Genomic DNA, 17,774 nt, shown 5'->3' on the forward strand with positions numbered 1-17,774 from the left:
GCAGACACTAGAGGCAGACACTCAGACAGACAGACCCTAGAGACAGACACTCAGACAGACAGACACTAGAGACAGACAGACACTAGAGACAGACAGACAGACACTAGACACAGACAGACAGACAGACAGACACTACAGACAGACACTAGAGACAGACACCAGAGACATACACCGGAGACAGACAGACAGACAGACAGGCGCTAGAGACAGACAGACAAATCCACTATAGACAGACACACCCACTATAGACAGACACACCCACTATAGACAGACACACCCACTATAGACAGTCACACACACACTACTATAGACAGACAGATACACACACACTACTATAGACAGACAGATACACACACACTACTATAGACAGACAGACACACACACACTACTATAGACAGACAGACACACACACACTACTATAGACAGCCAGACACACTATACTATAGACAGACAGACACACTATACTATAGACAGACAGACACACTATACTATAGACAGACAGACACACTATACTATAGACAGACAGACACACTATACTATAGACAGACAGACACACTATACTATAGACAGACAGACACACTATACTATAGACAGACAGACACACTATACTATAGACAGACAGACACACTATACTATAGACAGACAGAGACACATACACACTATAGACAGACAGACACACTATAGACATACAGACTATAGACAGACAGACACGCTATAGACACAGACATACACAATATAGATGCACTCTAGACAGACACACTATAGGCAGACAGACACGCTATAGACACAGACATACACAATATAGATGCACTCTAGATAGACACACTATAGACAGACAGACAGACAGACAGACAGACAGACAGACAGACAGACAGACAGACAGACAGACAGACAGACAGACAGACAGACAGACAGACAGACAGACAGACAGACAGACAGACAGACAGACAGACAGACAGACAGACAGACAGACAGACAGACAGACAGACAGACAGACAGACTATAGACACACTATAGACAGACTATAGACACTACTGCTTTAGCTTCACAGAAGACAGATCCTTCAAGCGTCCGCTTCCAAATGGCCTTTTACTTCCTTTAACACCTTTATTTATTGTGGCAGGTAACAAACACCTGGATGACTTCTATATGATTTCAACCACTGCTAGCATCTCAGCTCACACCACACAAGTGCTTAATTGACCTGTATTTAATTGTTGTAAATATAAATGTAGTATTTTTTTGCAGAAAGGTACCCTGGCTACTCTGGGGTTGTACACTAAAGACTGGTCATGTAGATACGTGTGCATAGGTATTCTGTACAGTTATAAAGATTTTACGGGGTGGTGCGGGGGGGCGGGACAGTTTGAGCACTAAAAAGGACTTCCTGTTTTTTGATCATGTGATCAGGGACAGGATTTGAAGCCCCCTCTCTGAGGTTTGGCTAAGTCTGAGCAACAAGGAAGTACCACTATACTGGTAATGTCATTCTGCACGCATCGTCAGCCCAAATGTGGGAACTTCCTTTCTGGTTTGCTTTGAGAAATGTCTAATGGGAGATCTACAGTTTCATTCTTAGCTTCCACTTGTAACTCTATGAGGTGAACATTCATTTCAAACGGTTTTAATTGCAGGCTTACTTCTAAGCTTAGTTGTATGCTTTTTTAATACTGTGGAATCACTGGTGTTAAAATCTGCACAAAAAGATATTTAAAAAAAGAAATGTGACGTTGTATGTAACTGTATGTGTGTGTGTAAACTTAAACATGCATATGTTCTCACAAGCTGTGACACGGGGGTTACATTAGATAAGTCAAGTTATTTTAGAACACTCACTGAACTTGTTTTGAAATACTTTGAGATCGTGGAGGGTGAAATGTCAAAGGTGAAATACCAAAACAGGCTCCAGTGATGCTGTTGTTTTAATCACCAGGGTTTCATCATGTTGTAATTCTCAATGTCAATATCGATCATATACACTATAGTCAAATGGCCAGAACTAAACATTCCTTACTGTAGGGCTCAGTGAAGATGTTTGAAAAATAGGAATGTTACATGTTTTTATGTCATGCCAAAATGTGTTCTCAATTTATGGCCAAAATTTGTTGGGTGTCTCTACCTCGTGTTAGAACAAAAGGAAACGAGTTGTGTAGAAGGAAACAAGTTCAAACACTACAAAATTCATGTTGGTTTAAATTTACACAGTAAACATGTGTAATGATTATGGACAAACTAACTTCCTTTATGCTGCATTATCATTTTCATATTGCAATGCACATTATTACATGTATATACTGTAAAATAAAATCGGTTGGTTTTACATACTGTATAATTGCCTATATTTTGTTTCAAATGTGTAACAGATTTCTGAAACTGGTTAACACATTAAAAGAAGGAACTGAAGGCTGTTTGTTGTCTGTCGTACAGAAATATGATGGAAATGTTGAATCTGTTTCACATTTTATGGTTTGCAAGCATTGTAGATAAGTACCTATATTTTTCAAAGGGAAGTAATTGCTAAGCAGGCAATATGATTTGTGAGTTTTTCAGAAATACGTTATTGGTTGGTTAACATGTGGTATAGCGACTATTGATTACAACGTGGACTTTTCTTATGTTGTTTAATTGTCTTGTCACAATTTCATTTATAAAAAATATAAAAAATAACTTCACATTAAAAATCAACATTTTATTTTGGTTTGAGGGGGAGATATTTATTCCAATCATCTTGATGGCAAATTATAGATCTTTACCTACATTATTGCAGTTCATGAGTATACAGTATTATACAAAATATATTATCTCCATGGATATTGAGGAGACCTCTAAAATGGAAAAACTAGTACTAATTCAAAAACAAATACTTTTACAGTATTGTATATAACCGTATATAACCTATACAGTATTTTTACAGTAGCTATATAGGAAAGAAGTATGTCAGTCTGATCTGCTTTTCCAGCATGTTTCATATTGCATTGCAGTGTATGTGTGTCTATATAGCCTGTCATTTAGCTTAGAAGTGTGTGTGCGTTATCAAGGCACCTATTTGAAGCCTTTCTCAGACCACTTAATTTGTAGTGCGGTTCTAGTCACACTTCACACAGCAGTCCCACGGTCGATTCCTAGGTGGGCGACTCCTGGGGTATTGCCTGCCTCACTGGAGTTCTGGCTTTCTGGCTTCTCTTTGTCCTTGTCTTTCTCTCCTCCACCCGACCTAGAGGACACAGTATATATATGAGGTTACTGCGCTGCTACTGGATACAACGTACAGCATTACTGGAGTAATTCCAGCATGTATTTGACAAGTATTGTTTCTTCCTAGCCCCTGTCAATGAATGGTGCTGTAAAGTGCCCTTGATACAAGAGGAGAGATGTTCACAGCACGATCAAAACTTCAAAAATTATATTAAAGCTTTCAAACCTTATTTGTGGCATACAAATACATTTTTCTACGTAAACACCAAATGGAAAATGGTTTAGTGGTGAGTGGATAATTTGTTAGTCGTTTTTAAATATTTTTTACTGACATTGTCAAATAAAGTGTAGGATGATGTTGGCTTTCTGAATTTGATACTGCCAATAATGTTCTGTTTTTGGTCAGCATTTCCAGCATATATTACTTTTTCTTGAAGAGCTTCTTGAAGGAGCTCCTGAAACCTCCCTTCTCCTGTTTCCGGCTCCTCTCACTGAAGGGGGTGTGGTTATTCCCCTCAGCCTTCCATCTTGGCTCCTCCCCCCAGGGTAGGCTCCCAGAGTCCTACGTAAAGGAGTAACATTTGTTGTAAATACACTCAGTGATCTGTAATGAATAATATCACAAATGGCCCCCAAACTGAAACACTCAAACCTCCCAGCAGGCCATGGTACTCTCACATTCTAGTCTATGGCTGATCAGCCCTCAATTCCATCGAAAAAAATAAACAATAACCTTAGGGCGCCTCATAAACTCAACCTCATTGCTTGATAACTGTGGCCTTCACCCATCCACTCCCTGATGCACACCTTGTTGTGGTGGTTATGTAGCTCCTCTTCAGTGACTCCTATCTGTCTCTCTGGCTCTGCCTTTTGCTGCGGGGGGCTGATGGGGCTGTTGTTGCTGCTCTGGCTCTTGCTGCTGCGTGGGTGATATTTATTACTGGACTGCCTCTCCAGCTTGGTGTGTTGGTGGGCCCCGTGGCCCCTTAGGTGGCCAGAGAGATGTCCGGGGCCACTATCCCCACTCACAGTGCTGTCCAGCTGCAACCCGTTCAGGGACTTGCTCTTACGCTGATCGGCCTGCAGGGGGCGGTGGTGGTGAACTCGCATCATTCCGGCCTCATCTGGAGACACGCACCCCCGACCAGGCAGCTGCTTGTACCCACTCTCCCGGCTGCCCCTGTTGTAGACCTCACGGATGGCCTGGTGGCTCTTGGGGTAGCGCACAAAGGCAATGTCGATGCTAGAGTCAGAGGAAGCACTGGAGCATTGGTCAAACATGGACATGTTGTGAAGAGATGAGTTTGTGTCCTCATACAGCCCCTCCAAGCCCGGGGCATCCCCAGGGAGAAGGAACTCCCCCAGGGCATCGGCCATGGCTGAGCCTGGGGGCAGCCGTTTGCCGGGCAGCCGCTCTGATGACCCGATCTCAGGAATGCTCTGCAGGCATGGGGGTTTGAGGCGAGGGTCGGTGTCAGGGGAGAAAAACGGGATGGCAGAGTCAGAGTGGTGGGCCTCGCTCTCCCAGTCCTGAAAGCGTCTAGACTGGATCTGCTCCAGGAGCCTCTGCTTGCTGCGTTTCACCTGGTTGGCATGCTCTCTGTGAGGGGAGAGGGGGAGGCTGTCAGTGGGACAGACGGAGTTAGTGCATGAAGAAATGCATGACTGACTGGTAATATGAATGTCTGAGTGTAGTCAGAACGAACTTACAGTATTGCATTGCTGCTGGGGTAAGGAGAACCCATCTCATTGGCTTGCATAACGTTACCACAGTCCACGTTTTTGAAGAACTGCTTCATAGTTGACCTGCAACAAGAAAATAACTATATTTAGCCCCGTAAGGAGCTTCTTCTTTATATGGTCACATTCACAGCAGAATGTCTGAAATATACCATCACAGTTCACTGTCCTCAGACCCGTTAATCTGTACCCTGTTCCCCATGTGCACACGCTTACCAAAACACCAAATCTGAGCCTGGATCAGATGCTGACCTCTTGAGCTCCTTGCGGTTGTGCAGGAGCAGCTCTTGGTTGTGCTGCAGTAGGTGGGCGTACTGGGCAGTGAAGGCACTGAACTGCTGGATGCACAGCAGCAGCAGGTAGTAGTCAGGGTGCTCTGCATCCGTCTGCTTCAACAGGGTCTGAAACCAAACCAGACCACACAGGGACGCTACTGACTCATGTGAACCAAGCACTAACCAGTTCATACAGTCACCGCTCTAATCTCAGTTAACACAGAACAAAAGTCTTGCGTAATTGGTGAGATGTTTGATGAAGTTCTGGGTCCATGCCTGTTAAGATAAGAGATGAAGAGCTGCTAGAATGAGAAGTAGAACTGGAACAAGGACCACCACCCTCTCTCTTTGCAAGTCTATGGGCTGAATGCTAACTCCTGTAAAATCGTGATTTGTCTAAATAACCAGTGACGAAAAACCTAAGCACCAGAACTGTTGCTGCTCGTTAACTATCGGTGCCCAATAATATAAAGACAGATCTACGGTACCATTTAAGTTTACCTAGTCTGTCCACAAAACATTATCACCACTCTGATTTAAGATACTCTGATGGTGAAGTCCGCTCTTTTATAAATACCTAGGTTGGGTTGGTGGTGTACTGGATGTATGTATCAGAGTGTCATGGAGGGGAAAGAGCCTAACCTGCAGCAGCAGAAGGTACTCAGGGATCCTCTGTACTGGCTGGAGGAGCAGAGTGTGGAGAGAGGGGTGTGTCTCGTCCCCCATGATGTCACCCTGGAACATCAGACAGTCAATCAGAGAGGAGACAGTCAGTTGACTTAAGTCTCCACAGAAATCATGTGAAATCAATTGTCTGGAAAGGTTATCCTGTAATAAAGGCTGTGTGAGTATAATGTCATAAAACTAAGTCATAATAAACTTCACTCCGGTCTACTTGTCATGTGCTCTTTGTTAATTGAAAGAGATTTACTCAACAATTTCCTGAAGTAACCCTTTCCTTCTGGATAACTGCACTATTGAGACTAATCTGCGGGTAGCTCTGTGCGGGTAGCTCTGTGCGGGTAGCTCTCTGCGGTGGTTGTGGTCAACACTGCCTGGTTGTTCAGTGTTCCTAATTTACCTCAAACAGGCCGGCAGCTTTTAGTGAGGTGGTGGTCAACATGCTGACCACAGACAGACATTCAGGCAGCTCCTTAAGATACGACACGTAGAAATCCAGGAAATCACTCTAGAATACCGGCAAGATGGAGAATTAGAGACAGTCAGACAGACAGTCAGTCATTGAAACTCAGTAGATAGTGTTACAGTCTAGAGTCTAGACAGGCAGATAAATGACCAGGAACATAAACAGAGCAGTACAATATACCCCCCCCCCCCCCCCAAATCCCCACATCTCTCCCGGGTATCACATGTGGTCTTGTGATAAATTTGAAGTGCTCCACATGTGACACTGTGACTGGTGAGAAGAGGCACTGAGTCACAACCTTCCCCCTGGAGAGTCTCATCTGGGGCCCCTAACTCCTAATCCAACCATTTAACTAATTTCCCTCTTTCAATCAGTCCCACCCACTTAAACACACATTGGTCCTAATACAATTATCACCTAATAGGATGGATACTGTATGTTAGGGGTTATGTAGTTATATGAGGGGTTATGTAGTTATGTGAGGGGTTGTGTAGTTGGCAGGCAGCCTGTGACACCATAACTATAGCCCTGAGTTTCTCCGGGTCAGGTTAGGAAAACTCAGGGCCCCTAGCCATGACTTCATGGGTCATTTGTGTCTATGAAAGGTTTGTACCTCTTTGCTGGTGAGCCTCATGAATACATCTCCCATGATGCCCTGCCACTGGCACTTGAGGACCCTCTCCTGCAGGGTGTGGAGAAGCTCCAGGTGTTGCTGGATGAGGAAGCGTAGAGAACTGGGGAACGGCCTGGAGAGAGAAAGAGGAGATTGATATAACACACATCACATTACACTGCAAGGAGAGCGGTACAGAACAGAGCAACATACAGCCATCTAGGGAGCGGTTTAAAAGACAGGAGGCCAGTTATATTCTACGGTAACGGAGAGAGTGTTGAGAAGGAGAGAGGCCAACATTGATGTGGGAAAACAGAGTGGAAATACACACAGCCCAGGAAGTGGTGGCTGACAAAGGCACAAACAGAACTGGAGAATGAGAATGGATGGATGAAAGAGAGGGAAAAAGATATGGATAACTACACAAAGAGACAAAGGAGAGGACAGAGTTGAAATTATGGAATTTAAAGATGCATTCAAATATTATGGTGTTAGTAGACAGATTACTGAGGTAAATGGACCAATGTTTTTGTTGTAATAGCAGTGTTAGTAACAGTCATAGCATGCTAATAGTAGCAGTAATTTATCTTTTGTTGTATTCATGGTTGAACTGTGAGTGACAGACTCCCTGCCACCGGGCACTCCCCCAATACTTACAAACAAATACATGATCTCACACACATCAGTGAGCAGAAAGACAACAGTTTCACCAAAAAAACATTATGACTCATTGCTCTTACTGGTGTTAAGTGAGATTAACCAGATGAAGAGACACACTCCAAAGGTCAGAGGTTATTAATGAGGGAAAGGGAAAAAGTTGAGTATACAGTAACTAGGGGAGAGCTCTCTGAAAGTTGAAAATGATGTCTCTGTGAACTCCATATAAACAGGGATTACATTAAGTCAGATCTCTGTGGAGTCCTTTAAAAAGCCTCTGCTTGCCTGAATGGCTGTTATTCAATAGATTAATTTCCTTTCCTCGCTTTTATAATGTCCTCCTTCTGACTGTAATTAGATCGGTATCTCCTGTTTAAGCCCCTGTGTCAATGAGTGCTTGTCTGTGTGCCAAAGACGAGGGTAATCTTTTATATTTATGAACCGAACCAAGGTCAATGTTGAGAAAACAGTTATAACTTCCTCTGCTTTCATGAGTCATAGTGAACTATTAAACCCTAATCCCCAAATCTGAATTCATAGTGCACTATTAAAACCTCTTAAGGATCGAACGCTTTTTTCCATTTTCACCTAAAATGACACCCAAATTGAACTGCCTGTAGCTCAGGACCTGAAGTAAGGATATGCATATTCTTGATACCATTTGAAAGGAAACATTTTGAAGTTTGTGGAAATGTGAAATTAATGTAGGAGAATATAACACATTAGATCTGGTAAAAGACAACACAAAGATACATCATCTTTGAAATGCAAGAGAAAGGCCACAAATATTATTCCAGTTTAGACACAAATTAGATTTAGACTGATCCAATGAACCATTGCAATGAACCATTCAAAATGTTGTATCAAGTCTGCCCCAATGTGCCTAATTGGTTTATTGATACATTTTCAAGTTCATATCTGTGCACTCTCCTCAAACAATAGCATGGTATTATTTCACTGTAATAGCTACTGTAAATTGGACAGTTAGATTGGTGCAGTTAGATTAACAAGAAGTTAAGCTTTTTGCCCGTATCAGATATGTCTATGTCCTGGGAAATGTTCTTGTTACTTACAAACTCATGCTAATTACATTAGCGCGCGTTAGCTCAACCGTCCCGTGGGGGGAGTGGCGATCCCGTAGAGGTTAATTGGCTCTTATGAAGCTCGAACATATGTAAAACCGGTCTGGTGGCTCTGCTGTTTTGAACTTGAACAAAACAGTTCAGACAGTGTTGCTACCTGATCTTATGTCAAATGTGTAAATAATACCCATCAGTGGTACAGTACCGTTTGTCTTTGGTGTGGAGGGCCTCTGAGCTGTTGAAGGTGATGTTGGCTTTCAGCAGTAGAGACAGGTATGACACATAGACCCTTTCTGACTCCAACAGCTCCAGGGCAGCAACCTGCCTCTTACCTGACACACAAACACACACAAACACACACACACAAAGTGAAAAAGAAGCACCACACTCACATACTTTTTACACCGCTGTGACCTACAGTATTAAATGGGAATTTGTCTATTGACTGCTAAATCATTTAACGTAGGTATGTTAACGTGTGTAACGTCACCGGGGATGTCACTCACCGTTCTCTGGGACGCTCTGTGCATCCGTATCGTCTCGGCTCTCTTTCCTTTCTCTCCACACTGGAGACTGAGACTGAGCTCTCTGGGGCTGGCCACTGGCTGCGTCCTGCTCTGAGTTAGAGGCTGCACCACACAGTACACACATGGAGCAAACACAAGCATTTGCCAGTCGATTCCACTGTCTTTCATGTGCTGTAAACATCCCTATACAGCCCCCAGGTATTTGAGTCAGTTGAGGCAAGTACGTTTAATGACTTTCATGAACAGGTCTTTAAGGACCAGCTAGTCAGTATAATCAATGACACATACAGGACCGGTTATGAATGTCTGTCCCTCAGAGGCATAACTCACTCTGTGTGGAGGCTGTGCTCATCTGTGGAGAGCAGCTGGGCAGGCTGGCAAAGTAATGCTGGATGACATTGAGCTCTGTCTGGTTGGAGAGACACCCATGGCCCTCCCCAATGCAGTCCCCTTTGGAGCTTTTCCTGACAAAACCAAGGGGAAGTAACAGAGTGGTGAGTTCATGTCAGGTGATGATGCAGTGTGTGTCTGTGAATGTTCATGCATGTAACGTGTGTCAGTGTCACGTACCTCTGTTGAACGGACAGGATCTCTCTGCCGGTCTCTGATTGGAGGAGCTCCAGGCCTTTCTGTAGCTCTTTCTGTCTGCTGGTAACCTCTTTGATCTGGGATAAAGCACCGCTCAGGTCCTCCTGAACACAACCACGACACACAGCACAATCCCATCACTACAATATAAAGCTACGTTCACAATACATGTGCCACAGAGTAACATACTGTAATACTTAGGCATCCTGCTAGAATTGCTAGAGACGGTTACTGGTTTGACTGTAGTCCACCGTAGATGACTTTACAAGCGTTTCGCCACACCCGCAATAAAATATGCTAAATATGTGTGTGACCAATAACATTTGATTTGATAGTATGAGAAGAATGACAAACAGGCACATATTTCGTATCAAATATCAGTGAGGTTTGTTCAAGTCATGTGGGAAGTGGGGTACCTTAAATGTGTTGAGAGAGTTCCTGATTCCCATGATCCTGTCATCCACTTCGCTCTGCTGGCCCTGAGCCCTCTCCTCCAGACCTCTGCCCCTCTGCTGCAGCACAGACACGTCCTGTAACACTCCCTGCAGCCCCGTACGCAGCTCCACCACCAAGGCCTGCAGCTGGAACACCAGAGGTTAGGGGTCAGAGGTTAGGATGTAACAACAGTTACTACATCGATGGTTGTTTGTGACCTTACTAATGTCTCCAGAATGTTCAGAACACACTGTAACTACATTGGTTCTGTATGTGGGGGTGAATAAATTACTTGGAGAAATGAGCAGCTGTTTTGACAAGGAAAAGATAGAGGGGAAAAGGAAGGTTAAGAGAAGGAAGATGGGGAAAGGAGATAAAAAAAGATGGGTGAGGGTGAGGGTGCTGGGGTATAAGATGTCAGAGAACCAGGACAGAAAAGGAGAAAAGAAACGGGAGTTGAGAGTTAACGGAGATTGACGGTGAGCCTATTTGAACATTTCTGTGTCATTTGAACATCTTGGAGATCGCTGCTCTCCCCATGCAGTCCTCACCAGCAGCTTCCTGTCCTGTAGTGTAGTGTCTGTGAATCTCTCACTGCAGCCATGTGTGGCCCAGCAGTTACCCTTTCAGAGGTCAGCGAGGTCACAGCTCATTTTGGCACAGGGTTTGTTTCCAACAAGGCTCTCCACTGAGTCACATTATTCTCTTTATCTTCATTATTGGGCTGTTGTTTGGAGAGTGTCCCAATTTCTCCTTTTTGCCCTCTCGTTAGAGGCAAGCTTTTTTCTGTCTCTAGTGTAGCGGCCGTTCTTAGGATGTGGAGATTTATTGAATTTAGGCTGCAGAGATAAGTGAATCAGCTCATGTGAACAGACAGGGATTCAGGCTGCTGCCTGCCCCTCTCAGTTCCTCTCCTTCCGTCCTCACTCCTCTTCTCTCCTCTCCACTTTAGTCCTCTTCACTCCTCCCCCTTTGCGCCTCTACTCTCCTTTCCTCTCCTTTCCACTCATCTACACTCCTCTCATCTCCTCTTCACTCCTCTCCTCCTCTCTCCTTCACCCCTCTCATGTACTCTCCTCTCCCTCCTCTCTTCTAGTCTGTGGATCAATCATGTGAAAGTCATCAGGCTGCAGATTCAATACGGCTGCTACCCTTCTTTACAGATGTACAGATCTTATAAGTGTACAATACCTTGTCTCTGCTCACTACTTTAGACTGCGTAGCAGTACATACATAACACATCAGTTGAAGTCGGAAGTTTACACTTAGGTTGGAGTCATTAAAACTTGTTTTTCAACCACTCCACAAAGTTATTGTTAACAAACTATAGTTTTGGCAAGTCGGTTAGGACATCTACTTTGTGCATGACACAAGTAATTTTTCCAACAATTGTTTATAATCAGATTACTTCACTTATTATTCACTGTATCACAATTCCAGTGGGTCAGAAGTTTACAAACACTAAGACTTTAAACTGCTTGGAAATTATGTCATCGCTTTAGAAGCTTCTGATAGGCTAATTGACATCATTAAAGTCAATTGGAGGTGTACCTGTGGATGTATTTCAAGGCCTACTTTCAAACTCAGTGCATCTTTGCTTGACATCATGGGAAAAATCAAAAGAAATCAGCCAAGGCCTCAGGAAAGAAATTGTGGAGGCTTGCAAGCCGAAGAACACCATCCCAACCGTGAAGCACGGGGGTGGCAGCATCATGTTGTGGGGGTGCTTTGCTGCAGGAGGGTCTGGTCCACTTCACAAAAAAGATGGTATCATGAGGAGTAAAATTATGTGGATATATCGAAGCAACATCTCAAGACCTCAGTTAGGAAGTTAAATCTTGGTTGCAAATGGGTCTTCCAAATGGACAATGACCCCAAGCACACTTGTTGTGGCAAAATGGCTTAAGGACAACAAAGTCAAGGTATTGGAGTGGCCATCACAAAGCCCTGACCTCAATCCTTTAGAAAATTTGTGTGCAGAACTGAATAAGTGTGTGCAAGCAAGGAGGCCTTCAAACCTGACTCAGTTACACCAGCTCTGTGAGGAGGAATGGGCCAAAATTCCCCCAACTTATTGTGGGAAGCTTGTGGAAGGCTACCTGAAAAATTTTACCCAAGTTAAACAATTTAAAGGCAATGCTACCAAATACTAATTGAGAGTATGTAAACTTCTGACCCACTGGGAATGTGATGAAATAAATAAATCCTGAAATAAATCATTCTCTCTTCTATTATTCTAATATTTTTCACATTCTTAAAATAAAGTGGTGATCCTAACTGTACTGTTACAATATTTGATATGTATGTAGCACGGTGTTAGAACATACTGTATACTAGTCCATTGATATATAGTACAAGTCAACATTTTGGACTCACCTACTCATTCAAGGGTTTTTCTTTATTTGGACTATTTTCTACATTGTAGAATAATAGTGTAGACATCAAAACTATGAAAGGACACATATGGAATCATGTAGTAACCAAAAAAGTGTTATATTTTAGGTTCTTCAAAGTAGACACCCTTTGCCTTGATGACAGCTTTGTACACTCTTGGCATTCTCTCAACCAGCTTTATGAGGAATTATTTTCCAACAGTCTTGAAGGGGTTCCCACATGTGCTGAACACTTTTTAGTTGCTTTTCCTTCACTCTGTGGTCCAACTCATCTCAAACCATCTCAATTGGGTTGAGATCGGGTGATTATGAACTCATCAGACCAAAGGACATATTTCCACCATCTAATATCCGTTGCTCATGTTTCTTGGCCTAAACAAGTCTGTGTTTCTTGGCCTAAACTGTTTTTCTTACTGGTGTCCTTTAGTAGTGGTTTCTTTGCAGCAGTTCGATCATGAAGGCCTGATTTACACAGTTTCCTCTGAACAGTTGATGTTGGGAAGCATTTATTTGGGCTGCAAACTGAGTTGTAGTTAACTCTAATGAACTTATCCTCTGCAGTAACTCTGGGTCTTCCTCTCTTGTGGCAGTCCTCATGAGGGCCAGTTTCATCACAGTGCTTGATGGTCTTTGCAACTGCACTTGAAGAAACTTACTTTAAGACCTTCATGTCTTAAAGTCATTTTCCAGATTGACTGACCATCACGTGTTAAAGTAATGATGGACTGTCATTTCTCTTTGCTTATTTGAGCTGTTCTTGCCATAATATGGACTTGGTATGTTACCAAATAGGGCTATCTTCTGTATACCAACCCTACCTTGTCACAACACAACTGAAACGCATTAAAAAGGAAAGACATTTCACAAATTAACTTTTAACAAGGCACACTTGTTAATTAAAATGCATTCCAGGTGACTACCTCATTAATCTGGTTGAGAGAATGCCAAGAGTGTGCAAGCTGTCATCAAGGCAAAGGGTGGCTATTTGATGAATCTCAAATATAAAATAACACTTCTTTGGTTACTACATGATTCCACATGTGTTATTTCATAGTTTTGATGTCTTCACTATTATTCTACCATATAGAAAATAGTAAAAAATAAAGAGAAACTCTTGAATGAGTAGGTGTGTGCAAACTTTTAACTGGTACTGTACATATAAAGATTAGAGACAAGCCATAGTCAAAGCTATTTCTGTTTCTCTGGCAGTGTTTATTCAGATCCCCATTAGCTTTTGCAGAAGCAGCAGCTACTCTTCCTGGGGTCCACAGAAAACACAAAACATAACAAGTAACACAATACTGATAGACAAGGGCAGTCACACAAATATTAAATACACCCATATACAAACAATACAATGTAGTGTTGATCCTACATACTCCTCATAGGCAGCAGTGTCTCTTGCAAGGGGGGTGACTATAGAGCGGGTTACCTGAGCAATCTCCAGGTTGGCCTCCTCCATTTCCTGGTCTTGTTCTAGGAGTCAAGAACATCAGTTAATCACACATCGTTATGGACTTACAGTAGCTCCCTGTCACTCACACACCACTATGGAGATCATCCTCAGTTACTCAAACACAAACCATTCTTTGGGGATACATATGAGAATAGACTGTGACAAAGGCAAATAATGTAGTCATGTGGGATGTTCAACACAACGTCTCTTTATTCAGCCTATGCACAGTAAATCATGTTCCAGTAAAACCATTACAAGTTACCCAAACACTGAAATGCTACATGAATTGGCAAGGTAGAAAAGGCTCTGTGTCATAAGACAATAAAACAGTTGTGCCATAATGGAAATACCCTACTGTATTAAGAGTCTGTTTCTGTTCAAATACCAAATGTCCAAACTACGAGCAGCATCGCGAAGGTCATTTTAAATGTCTGCTTGTCATGCATTATGCATTTGAGCTTGTGCTGGAATGACATATTCTGAGCAGTAATACTGCAAAGCTCGTGAAAGAAGAACACTGTAGATAAAAATTCACGACAACCAATGTACAAGTAAAATGTAAGTCTTTCCAATGGTTGTATCATACTTAAGAGTCAGTACCCAGATAGCATGTTCTGAGAACCATATGGTACCAACTGTTGCAATAACTGTCCATCAACAACTTTCTTCATAAAAACTGTTAAGTTGGCCAAGTAACTAGTTCAAAAGACATACAACAATAATTGTTACTCAGAGCACACCAAAGATATTTATCAACAACAGTGTTTTACTGTAGCTTCTCTCTGAACTTTGTGACTACCGCCAAATCAGAAAAACAGAACCATCAACCATATTGGTGATACCTGTAACGTAGGTGACATCTTGGTTATAGAAGCAGAATTTACCATCTGACTTGCCGTTTTCCATGGTTCCAGTGCCCACTTGCCTAGTCAACAAACAGGGTTGTGTAGTATTTTCTGTCCTCCTCCTGAACACTGGCCTGCGATCCGTCGCTCTAAACCATGAGTCTGATGATCCTCCACACAAAAAGGGCCCTTGTGGAATGATGGCGGGAGAGGTCCAGCAGAGAGAGAGAGAGAGAGAGAGAGAGAGAGAGAGAGAGAGAGAGAGAGAGAGAGAGAGAGAGAGAGAGAGAGAGAGAGAGAGAGAGAGAGAGAGAAGAAAGAGAGGGATAGAGCTAGAGGGCTTTTGACAGTCCTTCATGAGGAGAAAATTGGACAGCTGATTCGATTTCCCCTTACCCTGAAAGTCACATTTTGTAGGGAAGATAACTAAAACATAGCTGTGACAAGATTTGTTCTGCTCAGGACAGTGACATGCAATAGGTAGTCAGGATATGGCTCTGTAATTCCATACAATTATTTGGCCAAGTTTATTTAAAGACTGTGTACATGTTGTTGTTTGAAACAATGATACATGATGTGCTTCAATGTGTGTTGTGTGTTATGCTTGCAATTGAGTAGGCCTACTGCATGTGATGTTGTAGTGTATTTGCACATATATGTGTTTGTGTTTATGAGTCACTCATACACACACACAAGGATTCTCAATTCCCCAACGTTGTGTAAATCATGAGTGTGTCATTTGTGTCAGTTTTGCTAGTTGGGTGAACGTTTCTACTGTAGCTGGTAAGGTTATTATTCGTCAGTGTTATGTGAGTCACTGTGACTATGTGATGCCAGCGGGCACAGTTTCTCAGATCTCACACTCCCATTTCTCTGAATGTTGAATTCATGGTGGGTCACGCTTGGCTGATGTTATCTTACTCTGAAGAGAACACCATGCCAAGGTAGGAGCACATGCCACTCTTGGCCATTGCAACAATGCATTCCACATTCGGTCATATTCAAGTGAGCCTGTGACTTGTTGGAGGCCCACATGAGGGGTGATCTTGGATGAATACATTTACATCCATATTTGGTCTCTTACAGTACTTGTATCATTTAGCTGTCATTTCAGATATACAAGTACATTAATATGGCTCCTGTGCTACTGTCCAGGAGTTGACACCAATCATTCCAATCTCAGCTGGCTGCCCAGCTAGCACATAACGTTCTGAGAACCATATGTTTCTTAGAGCTTGCTGAGGTTGTGCATACAACCTTCCCATAACTTTCAGTGAATGCAGGATAGTTGCGTGGCTTTCGCACATTCTCAGCACATTTAAGGAACATTTAAGGAACAAACAAAAAAAGCTTGGTATTTCATTACTTTAACAGAATGTTTTCCAAAACATTTTCCCCAAAATGTAATTTTAGTAATGTTCTAGGAACATTCTTCAACTGGTTTGACATTGGGAATGTTCTCAAATAGTTCAGAGAACGTTAAGAAACAACGTTCTTCTGTGGGAATTTCAGTACTTCAGGATAACTGTACTGTTGGTTAAGGGATTGTAAGTAAGCGTTTCACGGTAAAGTCTACACTTGTTGTTGTCACGCCCTGACCTTAGAGATCCTTATTATTCTCTATGTTTAGGTAGGTCAGGGTGTGACATGGGTGGGAAAGTCTATGTTTTCTATTCCTTTGTTTTTTGGCCAGTGTGGTTCCCAATCAGAGGCAGTTGTCTATCGTTGTCTCTGATTGGGGATCATATATAAGTTGTCATTTTCCTTTTGGGTTTTGTGGGATATTGTTTTCTATTTAGTGTTTCTGCCTGACATAACTGTGTGCTTTTGTTTTTTGTCTTTGTTATTTTGCTTGGTGTCGTCAATAAAAATACGATGTACGCCTACCACGCTGCACCTAGGTCTCCTTCTCCCAACAAGAGCCGTTACAGTTGTATTCGGTGCATGTGGCAAATAAGGTTTGATTTGATATGAGAACGTTTCCTACAGGTTTCCTCATGGTCTTATTTAAAGTCATGTTCTCAAATTGTTCAGAGAACGTTAATCTTTGGGATAGGTGTGCCGCTAGCGCCCCACCACGACAACATCCGGTGAAATTGTAGAGCGCGAAATTCAAAATTCGTATTATTAAACATTCATGAAAACACAAGTGTCTTACATTGTTTAAAAGCTTAACTTCTTGTTAGCAGCAGCCGCTTTGTGAGATTTCAAAAAGGCTTTACGGCGAAATCACACCATGTGATTATCTGAGGACAGCACCCCGCATACAAAAGCATAAAACATTTTCCAACTAAGCAGAGGCGTCACGAAAGTCAGAAATAGCGATAAAATAAATCACTTACCTTTGAAGATCTTCCTCTGGTTGCAATCACAAGGGTCCCAGCTACATAACAAATGGTCCTTTTGTTCGATAAAGTCCCTCTTTACATCCCAAAAAAGTCAGTTTAGTTGGCGCGCTTGACTCAGTAATCCACCAGTTTGCCTCATTCAAAATGCATACAAATGAATCCCGAAAGTTACCAATAAACTTTGTCCAAACAAGTCAAACTGTCACGACTTCTACCGAAGTCAGTCCCTCTCCTTGTTCGGGCGGCGTTCAGCAGGTCGACGTCACCGGTTTTCTAACCATCGCTGATCAACCTTTAATTTTCCATTTGTTTTGTCTTGTCTTCCCACACATCTGGTTTCAATTCCATCATTACATGTTGTGTGTTTAACCCTCTGTTTCCCCCCATGTCCTTGTCCGGAATTGTTTATTGTAGAGCTTGTGCAAGTTATGCTGGTGCATACCGGGTTTTGTTTACCTATTGATTTATTGTTC

General features: G+C 42.5%; 1 protein-coding gene across 2 annotated transcripts; it reads right to left on the reverse strand.

Annotated features, from left to right (window-relative positions):
- Positions 1 to 1,007: 1,007 nt before the first annotated feature.
- arhgef33 (Rho guanine nucleotide exchange factor (GEF) 33) lies at positions 1,008 to 15,134 on the reverse strand. Of its 2 annotated transcripts, none has more exons than XM_046358383.1 (15): positions 14,993 to 15,134; positions 14,085 to 14,128; positions 10,241 to 10,405; positions 9,807 to 9,928; positions 9,567 to 9,700; positions 9,216 to 9,338; positions 8,915 to 9,041; positions 6,971 to 7,103; positions 6,292 to 6,399; positions 5,853 to 5,945; positions 5,152 to 5,336; positions 4,906 to 5,001; positions 4,003 to 4,816; positions 3,621 to 3,757; positions 1,008 to 3,214 (listed from the first exon to the last, which is right to left on the reverse strand). In XM_046358383.1, exons 1-15 carry the CDS (start codon positions 15,012 to 15,014, stop codon positions 3,097 to 3,099), a joined length of 2,421 nt encoding a protein of 806 aa, XP_046214339.1. In that variant the 5' UTR covers positions 15,015 to 15,134; the 3' UTR covers positions 1,008 to 3,096. The 2 variants fall into 2 exon arrangements, with proteins under 2 accessions (XP_046214339.1, XP_046214340.1); XM_046358384.1 differs by having other exon boundaries at positions 1,009 to 3,214; positions 4,003 to 4,795.
- Between the last annotated feature and the right edge of the window lie 2,640 nt (positions 15,135 to 17,774).

This window comes from Oncorhynchus gorbuscha, linkage group LG08 (genome assembly GCF_021184085.1).
Source record: "Oncorhynchus gorbuscha isolate QuinsamMale2020 ecotype Even-year linkage group LG08, OgorEven_v1.0, whole genome shotgun sequence".
Lineage (NCBI taxonomy): Eukaryota > Metazoa > Chordata > Actinopteri > Salmoniformes > Salmonidae > Oncorhynchus > Oncorhynchus gorbuscha.

Excerpts from the sequence above, each read along its gene's own strand:
- arhgef33 (XM_046358383.1), bottom strand. The coding sequence starts at position 15,014 with ATGGAAAACGGCAAGTCAGATG. Across the intron at positions 9,701-9,806 it reads ATCCTGTCCGTTCAACAGAG|GAAAAGCTCCAAAGGGGACT; the intron begins GTACGTGACACT and ends TGGTTTTGTCAG. Across the intron at positions 9,339-9,566 it reads GAGCACAGCCTCCACACAGA|CCTCTAACTCAGAGCAGGAC; the intron begins GTGAGTTATGCC and ends TGTGTGGTGCAG.